Source organism: Stegostoma tigrinum, chromosome 34, assembly GCF_030684315.1.
Source record: "Stegostoma tigrinum isolate sSteTig4 chromosome 34, sSteTig4.hap1, whole genome shotgun sequence".
NCBI classification, from domain to species: Eukaryota; Metazoa; Chordata; class Chondrichthyes; order Orectolobiformes; family Stegostomatidae; genus Stegostoma; species Stegostoma tigrinum.
Genome location: NC_081387.1, coordinates 9,436,751 through 9,448,180, shown reverse-complemented (window position 1 = coordinate 9,448,180; position 11,430 = coordinate 9,436,751). Strand labels below are relative to the sequence as shown.

Sequence of the window (11,430 nt, the reverse complement as noted above, 5' to 3'; positions counted from 1 at the left end):
CACTCTTACGGATGCTGTCATGGACAGATGTACCTGTAGCTGGCTGCTTGGTAAGGATGGTGCCAATTATGTATTTCACTCTTGCTGATTCCCTCACCAATTGCCACAGACCAATTTTAGCAGCAATTTCCTTTCAGCTACGACCAGCTTGATCAATAATATTGCTGCTGAGAAACTCTCCCATGGTTGATATTGAAATCTCCCTTACCATCCTCGGTGCTTCCTCTGAGCATTGCTCAAAATGCAAGAGTACCAATTCTTCAGGTCAGTGAGGAGAGTGCATGGTAATCAGCTGGAGGTATCCATTTCCATGCTGAACCCGAAACCATGAAACTTCAGGGGATCTGTATTCAATATTGATTATCCCAGGGCAACTCCCTCTTGACTGTACACCAATGTGCCTCCACCTTTGCCATGTTTGTCCTTTTTGCAGGTCAGGACATACCCAGGGATAGGGATGATGATATCTCGGACATTGTCTGAAAGGTATGGCTCTGAGTATGACTATATCAGCCTGTTGCTTGATTAGCCTGCGAGTGTTCTCCCAATTTTGGCCACCGTGAGATAGCAAGAACTGCAAATGCTGCAATCATGCCAAAAGAGTGTGGAGTTGGAAAATATAGCAGATAATGCAGCATCAGAGGGCCGAAGCATTGACTTTCCTACTCTTCTGATGCTGCCTGGCCTGCTGTGATCCTTCATTTCCACACTGTGTTGACTCCCTTTCTGCCATTGTCTTTTCTGGCACCTCGTTCACTGCCAGGCTATCAATCCAGTTTAGTTTGAGACTTTGAGATATTAACAAAAATAAGCTTCAATGATCAAAGTGTCGTGTTGAAAGGGGTTAACTGAAAACTGTTTTTTAGTGTCTGCAAATAACATCAGTCTCTATGGAACAAATTCTGTCACTAGAGGCTTTCCACTTTCTTATAATAAAGGACGCTGATTAACGTATTAAATCTCACAGTCAATGGAAGCATCATCACCAGAACAGTCAACGACCAGTGTGGCACAGACATGGACCCATGGACGGTATATTATTTTATCATTGACTTTGAGATGTTTTACTATCTTCTCCTTGCTGTAATTGGTGTTCCTGGTAAGAGTTTATAGCCAGCTATTTATTATATAGAGGATATCCCTGTGCACTGCTGTTCTCATGATATTCAACTGTAGAACCAGTTATTTCATTTGTTCCGAGATTTTTTCCCCGCTTTGGTGGTGCCTTGATATCTCAACTTGACTAATTACTCGAGAGTGAATTCAAAGACTGTTATGTCAACAGTATACTCCCAAATTAATATTTTGTTGAATACATTATGTTATTTTAATATCTGAAATAGTGGCCAGTAAATCTGGCATCCTTTTTCCAAGACTGATGCATGCTTTCCTTGTTTATTTCTCTTCCATGCAGTCAATGTAGCGACTATTGTCATCCTATCTCGTGGGAAATGCAGCCACTCCAAATCGATTAATCAGTACCTGGTGGCCATGGCAGTGGCAGATCTACTGATTGTTATTATTGATTTGACAATGAGACATATTCCAATCATTGACTGGAAAAAAACTATTTTTACCAATTCCATTCCTACATGCAGCATACACGGTGCCCTCCTTTGTGTCGCCATGGATTGTTCTATGTGGTTTACTGTCACTTTCACTGTTGACCGATTTGTGGTCATTTGTTGCCAAAATCTGAAAAGTAAAATTTGCAGGCAGGAAACTGCAACTGCCTTTCTGGGAACAGTGATTTTACTGAGCTGTTTGAAGGTCATTATTTGGCACATTATGCTATCAGAACTGCATCAGTCGTGGAATAGACCTTTGCTTTGCTTCATACCAAGTAATGGCAGGAAATCCAGAATGTGGTTAATGGTTGTTCATCCTTTCTACATTCTTACCGTGTGGCTTCCATTTCTTCTGATTCTGCTGCTTACTATCCTCACAATAAGTCACATTTTATTAGCAAGTAGATCTTCATTGACACTCCATTGTCACATCACTGGGGAGAATCGTGCAGGCACAGGGATGGACAGCCAAAGAAAACCTATTATTTCAATGATTGTCATTTCTGGAAATCTCATGCTGCTGTGGTCAATATATGTTGTTGATTCGATTCTGGCTTGCATAGGTTTCTCAGTGTATGAAGCTACACTGCTGCCTTCTATTATACAAGAAATCGGAGTCATGCTGCAGCTCCTGAGTTGTTGTACAAAGATTTGGATTTATGCCATGACTCTGACCAAGTTCAGAAATCAGATCATGATTGTAGTCAAATATCCATTGACTAAGCTTGTTAATATCCTTTAAATAATGAAACTTATTTGACAGCTTCTAAACTTGTTGCCAAGTAAGTGTCTTTGCACCTTTAAGGTTCATCAACCGACATATCATTTCTACAAACCTTATCGTTCCCCAGTAACACAGAAGTAAACAATATTGAAAACAACACAATGTGTTTTTGTTTTAAATAAGACACAAGTCTTTCAGAACAGTAGCATAATGTACGAGGTTTTTTTTAAACAAAATATGATTTTGTTAGAATTTGCAGTTGCAGTTATTGATGTGGTAGAGAAACATAGTGATCTAAAAATGCAAGGTGATTGTGATGCTTACACACTTAAATATACCGCTACTGGTTGACAAAATCAGAGAGAGAAAAAAGAAACTTCAAAACTTCTAAGTTCCTTTCTCTGTGATTAGAACTGGGAATTGCAGCATTTAGGCCAAACATGCATGTAAACTCATTTAGAGTGTTTCATGCAGTTGCCATTTTAAAGTGCCACATGAGAGGCATTACAAGTATTTATTGAATATTTGGAATTATTCAGTCTACATCAATACCAGGGGTAAACAAGCAGTCATCTTTTTTGAAAGGAAAATTGAAACAAATAAAACTGAAAGTATTCTGAATTGAATGTTTCTAGTTCTAAAAATGTTTTGAGAAGAATAGAAGAAGAATATGTTGCTTTCAGGGGACAAAATATCTAGAGATTGACCAGATCTTCAAAAATGCTGAAGCACAGTTTGAAGTAATGTGTCAGCAGTCTATGTGACTACAGACCAACCAATTCGAATGGGACTGTTCAGCTAGCTGAATCTCCCAATAGAAATTTTTGTGGCATCTAGAATATATTGGGAAATGTCCAGAACTGTGTGCCAGCTTTCAAGTACATGGACGTGTCAATTCTACTTTTTTAGTAGTAACTGAAGAAAGTTAGAGAACATAATACCTGCATAAAAGCTCAGATTGATAACAAGATGATTCACAATTCATCACTAAATTTTCCACAGCTGCCTTCTGAGTCACCGCAGGTAGCTTTGACCCAACCTCCAAATATCGCAGTATACATAGAATATAACCCAAAATTCCCACCACTTCTCCCCAACTTTGACTGACACTCAACAAATGGGCAACAAAAATACACCAAAGGTATCCTTTCTCTCAAATCGCTGCAGCACCAACGCCCCACTGGTTAGACCCCATGGATGCCCAAAATTATGGACAAACACTCCACACCAATGGACACCTGGCAGTTATTTGAAATAATCCAGATATCATGATTTCTGAAGAGCCTTCACTGATCAATGTCCTGACATTCTACTACTTCTTACTGAATGCTTCAGGTGGCTTATACACTATTTCCCCGACAACACCTATGATTTAACAAACTATGATACCTGGCATGTGCAAAACTCTTCAAAATTAACTTGCCAATCTACGCCTGTCACACAAGACTATTACGTACCTTGTTCCCTCCCCACATCTTTATTCCTCACTCGTCTGGCATTCCTTCACAGCATAATGGACAACCGTAACCCAAGTAGTTGCATGTCATCCTTTCTGCCCGAGCTGCTCAAACAATATCACAACAACTGGACTGCATACCCATGTGGCACCCAACCTTTGTGGCCTAGCAATCTACAGAACCAGTGACATTGAACACTAAAATATTCTTTATAGCTGTCAAAATAGCTTGAAAATCTGTGTGCATTAATATTAGGTTGCATTTAGGCCTCAGTTGTTTCACCTGGGAAGACCCCAGTCAGGACTTTCCATTGAAAAACGCTTATCAAATTTAAATCCGATCTGTTTTGTCTCTTATGTGATGAAAATACACCACTGCACAAGATCTGAAGGTATTTGCCCAAAAGCATGAAAGTCCCAGGAAATCCGTAAATAATTCCAGAGGAAGTGTGATCAGTCTACAATATAAGACGAAAGAAAAAATGGTTTGGATGAAATGAATATGGATGTAATTAGAAAAGAAATTGAAATACTTAAGAGGTTCAAGGGAAGAAATGTTTATAATTTTCGTCCTGCGATTAATAAGGTGGAGATTGGAGAAGCTACCTTCGTACAGACTGGTTACGACAAATTTTCTCTTTTTGTCACTACCACTTAAGGTAAAATGTGAATTAGTCGGGTCATGAATGCTGATTAAGCTTTCACTTTCGAAAGGGAATTTGTTAAATACGTGTAGAAATTAGATAAAAAGGGAATTTAAGAATAGCTTGAATATGAACACATGAACATGGGACACGAGTAGCAAATTCGGCTATTCCAGCCATTTCCACCATTTAATAACATTATGACCGCTCTATCAGTGACAGCAATTCAGCGTTCCAAAACACCCTTTATTATCTATCAGTCTCTTGCTTACCACTAATCTACCCGGTTTTTTAAAGGTACACAAAATTTCTGCTGCCTTTTCGGGAGCACAGTGCGAAAGACTAATGATTTGTTTCGGTAAATAATGTCATCTCTGTTCCGAACAGGCATCTCACATTTTTGTCTTAAATTACCCGAGTTTGAGGTTCGCCTATAAGAGAAAACATTATTTCCAATTTGCAAGGACAATACTCCTCAAGATCGCACACATCTCAATCAAGCAGCAACTCTTCTATTTTTCTTTACACATGAGTGGATACAAGCTTAGCCCATCTAACCATTACTCATAACACAACCCGACTGTTGGAGGTGTTGGTCTTCTTTTAACTTCTTTTAATTGTTTCTAAGTATTTGCTTCTTTTTCCTTAAATTAAGTAACCAGTCATGTAGCATAACGTCCAAAACAGTTTCACCAGTGCCCTAAAATAAAACAGAAATATAACACCCCTGCCTTTGAATTCTGTGCCTCTCTGTTAATAGATATCATGTCATTAGCTTTCTTCATTACTGGATGTACTTATATGTCAGCCTCTGTGATTAATGCATATAAACCCCCAGAAAGATCTACATCTTGGAGTTCTGCAATCTCTCAGCAGTTAAGTGAAATTATTAATTGCTCTCTGGGCAGCTAGTAAAACATTAACAGGCCTAATGGCTTTCTGGAATGTGGATCTCCAACGTCAAATACTCTTCAATTGATCGTACCGCAGGTAATAAAATAAACTTACCACCCCTTCCACACTCGCACGCGTGTATACACACACACACACACACACACACAACACACACACACACACACACACACACACACAGACGCTCGCATACCACCACATCTGACATTGACCATTCTCTGTGCGAACTCTTGGAAATTGAGAGAGTAAGGCAGTGTGACAGTATTTGTGGATATGGAGGGCTATGGGTGTGGAGCAGTGGGGAAAGATTTTATCTCGTTTTGTTCTGTACTTCGTCACGTTCCTTTCCGATATCTTGAGTCAGACGGACTATCAGTTGCTGTGTGGAGGTTTGATAAGTGTCTTTGTACTCATTGTGAAACAATTGATTACATGAAATTAATCGTTGATGCATTCAGTAAAACGAGGCAAAAAGTGTACTATTTTACAGCACCATCTCGCAAGATGGATGCTATCTTTTTACATCCCATAATCGATTCCTTTACTTTTATTAAGTCACGAAAGCTACCGAGGCGTTTATATTCATTAAAGTCTTATAGAACATTCAAGCCACGGAACTGTAGGAATGCACGCATTTAAGTTGAGTTTCTGCCTCCATGACTATACCATAAAAGTTTTGATTTAAACTGCATGACATCAACTTAAAATGACCGAATGTCGTTTATCCTTCCTCCCAGGAACGAAACTTCAAACCTGTGATTCTGCCTTTAACGGAGAGCTTTTTTTTGAGGAGGATATTTGTTATTTTCTCTTTGTGAAGGTGTGGCAACATTTGTGCATCAGTCGGGGCATCAACTGATGAATGATTTTAAAATAATTAAACAATTGCAAGTATTTTATCGAAAGTCGTTCAGTAGATGCAAAGCGTATAGATAATTCACAGATATATGGTAGCAATGAATCATTAATATGAGTTGCATGCATGCAAATTCGCTGATGCCCATCTTCCTACAATTCAACGCAATTACGTATTGGTTTATACTTTATCGTACAGAATGTAGACCTCGAGTTGATTCCTACTGTGAGTACAATCTCTCCTTGCAAGTATGTTAAGGTTTATATTGAAAAAAAAGCATTTGTTTGTTCATCCAGGAATATTTCATTAATTGGCATGAGTTCTTTCAAATTGAAGATGTTTCAAATCAGCTTTCTCTTTTTTCTTGTTTGTTTCTACCTTAGATCTCAAAAGTATTAACTGCAGATCAGAGTGAAACGATGGTAAATTCAAAACAAGCCAATGAATCTCTCAGTACCGTAACTGCCATGTTTGATGTTAAAAGAGAGAGCCCTAACAAAATCGTTGAATTTGTCTTTATTGTGTTTGCTGCAGGATCTTTAAGTTTCCTGACCTTTACTGGAAACATTCTGGTTATTATTTCTATCAAACGAAACAAACATTTACAGACTATTAATAACTATTTCCTATTAAGCTTAGCCTGTGCAGATATGATTCTTGGCGCAGTCTCTATGAATCTATATACAATTTATCTTGCTTTTGGCTACTGGCCGCTGGGGCCAGTGATATGCGATTTATGGCTGGCTTTAGATCATGTTGTTGGTAATGCCTCTTCCATGAACATTTTTATCATCAGCTTTGACCGTTACTCATGTGTGACAAACCCTATGAGCTACCCAGTGAAGAGAACAAGTCAAATTGCGGGAATAATGATTGCAATGGCTTGGATAGTGCCATTCATCGTGTGGGGCCCTTCCATTCTCTTCTGGCAATTCATTGTAGGGGAGCGTACAGTTAGCGAGGGTGAGTGCTATGTCCAGTTTCTTTCGAATCCAGCCATCACTCTTGGGATTACTATAGGCTCCTTTTTTTTCCCTGTTATTATCATGGTCATTTTCTATGTGCACATATCTCTTGCAAGCAAGAGAAGGATAAAGCAGGATAAAAAGAAACATGATTCAGGGAATGGATCAAATTTTCCCAATCCCGTGAAGGGCAAGGTTATGAAATTGAGTAATAACAATGTGCCAAATCTTTCTGAAGGTTTACCGCATGATGAACAGCAAAAGGCAGAAATAAATCATGCTCTTACAATGGATAACTCTGGAGAAGAGCTGAACAAAGAAGTGATTAATGAGTCAAAATCTTTCAGTAAGCTCGCATCTAAGGAGGGGGCAATGACCCAAGAGATAACAATAAATTCTCTTGCACACAGTTGTTACCAGAAGGGAAACATTGAATTGTCCTGCATAGAAACACTTGCAAAATCTCAAAATAATGAGCTTATTGACACCACAGAAGGGATAATAAAAGGCATCAGAAATGGGGATAACAGTATAAAAATGATCAGAGAAGACACTCAGGTTGTTGAAATCATTAAGACTCATGTTAAGAAACAGAAGGTACCTGTGAACAGAGAGAAGAAGGTGACCATGACAGTTCTGGCTATTCTCCTCGCATTTATCATCACCTGGACCCCATATTTTGTCATGCTTCTTATTAGCACCTTCTGTTCAATCTGTGTACCAGGCATAGTCTGGATTTTTGGATATTGGCTCTGTTATATCAACTGCACCATCAACCCATTTTGTTACGCATTGTGTAATAGTACCTTCAAGAAAACATTCAAGTATCTTCTGCTGTGTCAGTACGAGAGCATTGGAGCAACAAAATAAACAACATAAGAAAAACTTTACAATCATTTCATCGATTTCAATATTAGAAATTTACAGTAGTGTGCATTCAAAAGTGTATGCAACTTATGTTTTCATTTTCTCAAATTATCTGAAATGGTGTCATATAACATCCACAATATTAGAAGCATAGTTTGAATTATATCTAACGCCTGTTATAATTGAAGAATGTAGTCATACTAGAATATATCATTCTGATTTGGAAAGGGAATTGTAACAAATAAAACATGGAATCAGAGAGCAGAAAAATGCTTAATAAACGATACTAATGTTTGGAACATTACACCATGTGACGGAAATTATTGAGTCCCCAAAGTATAAAGTTGTCAATTTATTTTCAAATTACAGTGTACATGGTGCTTCTGCATCACTGTTTGTTAGACATTTTTAACAGTTCTCCTTGATTTCAGGTTAGACATCAGCTCACTTGTTACTTTGCAAAAGAAATCTGTATGGAGAGATAAAAATCAATTTTAAATAATAAGCAGTTTTCTTGGCCTTCAAATGATAGATATTTGTCTGCCTTCAACTAATGTCAAAACACCGTATTGGTTGCTTGGACGAATTTCTGATCATTATCAGAATGATAATTAGGAATTAATTTGTAAATGACCAGCCTTAAGTTCAGTTGTCCATAACCATCAATAACTCATTTTATTGCATTTTCTTTCTTATTTTAAATAGCCTGTTCAGATATGCCATGGGACAGGTAGAACTTAAACATAATCTTTCAGCACAAGGGTAGAGGAATTATTACTACAAGAGGCCTACCAATTTAAAACAATGTTTTTGGATATATTATGATGCATGCCCTTTCAAGAACTTGAGTGAAGATCATCCACCCAAGGTTAGTGAATGACAAGAGACCGACATGTTTATTTTTTTCAATCTGCATGTTCAGACTGGTTGTGGTATACCTCTGCCAGTGGTGGGGGCTTCGACACAGGTTTGCTGGCCCAGAGGTTGGGTCACTGTCACAGATACACAAAATCCCACATAATCTTACTTGCGTTGAACTTAAGTAGCAGAAGTGGATTTTTGACAGTGCTCTCCAAGTGAAGTAAAGTCACCTCCCAGAGAAAGCAAGTGATTCAGTTAGAAAAACAAGCAAATGTCACAAATCCCACTATGAGTGTTGGTGAGCATTCACTATCTCTCTCTAACAAACACGTTATTACCTTTAGATGTTTCAATGAGTGCAGATATGAAACCCTGATGCTCTGACGTTAGAAATAGCCCCTGACGACTGTAGTCAAGGCATGGATTTTGAAACATAGATTGACTGTAACAATTCGCAATTCTAAAGGAGAAAAAAATCAAAAAGAAAACATTGAGTATTGACCAGGTGCAAAAACAAACAGTACCGATCCTAAAAATTATTCTCAAATAAAAGGATTTTCACAAATCAGTTTTGAATATATCTGGTGATAATATTTTACAATCCTGATAGATCATGGGTTTTAGGTTACTGCCTTAGATACTCACATGAATTTTGGCACAGCTCGTCTGGTGCAAGAAAGCATGTGATCAATGGAAGTGATTATTGGGGCAGATTTGATGATCACCAGGGACATAACAAAGTCTCCATATAAATCAGAGACATTAGATCGTTGTGTTTAAACTAAGTAAAATAATTGCGAAAGAAAGTTGAGAATGTTAATTACAAAGTGCCAGATTTTCAGCTGAATGTTGGTCTCACGCATACACTGACTCATCTGTTTTACAAAAGAAGGGAACGCAGCCCTGATTTAAATCCCACCTGTACTGCACCTGTGTAATATTATCTCTGGATATGTTGATAACAAAATATCCATAAGATTGAAATAAGCATGCATGTGTCTGTTTTTGTGTACATCTCTGTGTGTGTGTCTCTGGGTATGTTGTTTGATGTCGATGATATTTTCCTTTCGTATTGTTATAAAGTATATCAGTCCAGGATATATTTGTACATCATGTCCATTAATATATCAGAGCTCAATCAATTTATCTCTCCCATATCTCAGTAAAGTATCAATCCTGTTTTATTGCTGGACTGTGATGATCAATTAATACACAAACCCTAGCTAATTGTATCTCTTTAGTGTTCAATAATAAGTCAATCCTTAGCAATTATATTACCTCCTTATCTGATAATATACAAGTCCCAGATAATCATATGTCACATTCCAAACTTGGCAAGAGCACATTTACTTACCTCATGCAAAAATAAAAGGGAATCATTTAGAAGTAATAATACATCAACCTTTGGGAATCTTACTTTTATCATATAAAGCAATACATATAAATCCTGGCTAAACGTACCACAGTGATATACAAGCAATGTATCAGCCCTGTGTCATCATATCCCAGTTACTTCTGCTCTTTTTGACATCATTAAAGGAGGAAGTCTCCATATCTCAGTCTTCACTGTATAAGGAGTGAACTCAAATTTTCATCTCCAGCAGTCAGCAGACCAACTAATTGGAAACAAACCAAAATGCTTTTGGGATTGTGTGAGCATGTCCTCATCCACCCACAATTTTTTTTTTTCATTTTGTCTTACTGAAAACGAAACACACATTGGGAACTCAAATCAGGAACAAAAACAAATTTGCTGGAAAAGCTCAGCAGGCCTGACAGCATCTGTGAAGGAAAAAGCAGAGTTAACATTTTGAGCCTGGTGACCCCTCTTCAGAATCCTTCTTGGATTCTTTCTCGATTGAAACACTATTGAGCTTCTCTATTCTTCTTGTGAAAGTGTATTATGTCACTTTGACCCACATTACATTCCTTTAGATGAGTTCCTGCCGACTCACTTCATCCGTAGTCATCTGCAGACTATTTATGTCATCCTCACCACTTTCCTTCTTATCTATTTTGTCTCATTCCAAACTTGGCAAAAGCACATTCACTTACCTCATGTAAAAATAAAAGGGAATCATTTAGAAATAATTTTGGCCCCACCACCTATACTTGTAACCACACCACTAATCACAATTTGCCCTTCAGAAAATATTCTATTTATTCCATATCTGTTCTATGTTAGTTAGCCAATCCTCTATATATGCCACCATACAACCTCCAGAACCAGATGTTATTTTTTTTTAAACATCTCATTCAGGATCTCAATGAATATGAGTTTATTTATGTTTTTGATAATACAAATATATTACATCCATTGTTTCTGTTTTTTAAAAAAAATTCATTCACAGGATGAGTTCATAATGGTTAGAGAATCATTTATTCATGATCTCTAATTGTTAAGAATCATCCACTTGCTGTGGGTCTGAAGTCAATGCAAGTCTGACCAGATAAGGATAGCAATTTCCTTCTCCAAAGGACATTTGTGAGCTAGATGTCTTTCTTTCCCCTGACAATCGACTGGGGATTCATGATTATCATTAGACTTTTAATTCCATATTTTTGTATTGAATTTGC

At 37.6% G+C, this 11,430-nt stretch overlaps 1 protein-coding gene across 1 annotated transcript; it reads left to right on the top strand.

Annotated features, from left to right (window-relative positions):
- Positions 1 to 978: 978 nt before the first annotated feature.
- LOC125446572 (muscarinic acetylcholine receptor M2-like) lies at positions 979 to 8,215 on the top strand. The gene is made up of 2 exons (XM_048520253.1): positions 979 to 1,032; positions 6,544 to 8,215. Exons 1-2 carry the CDS (start codon positions 1,018 to 1,020, stop codon positions 7,993 to 7,995), a joined length of 1,467 nt encoding a protein of 488 aa, XP_048376210.1. The 5' UTR covers positions 979 to 1,017; the 3' UTR covers positions 7,996 to 8,215.
- The last annotated feature ends 3,215 nt before the right edge of the window (positions 8,216 to 11,430 follow it).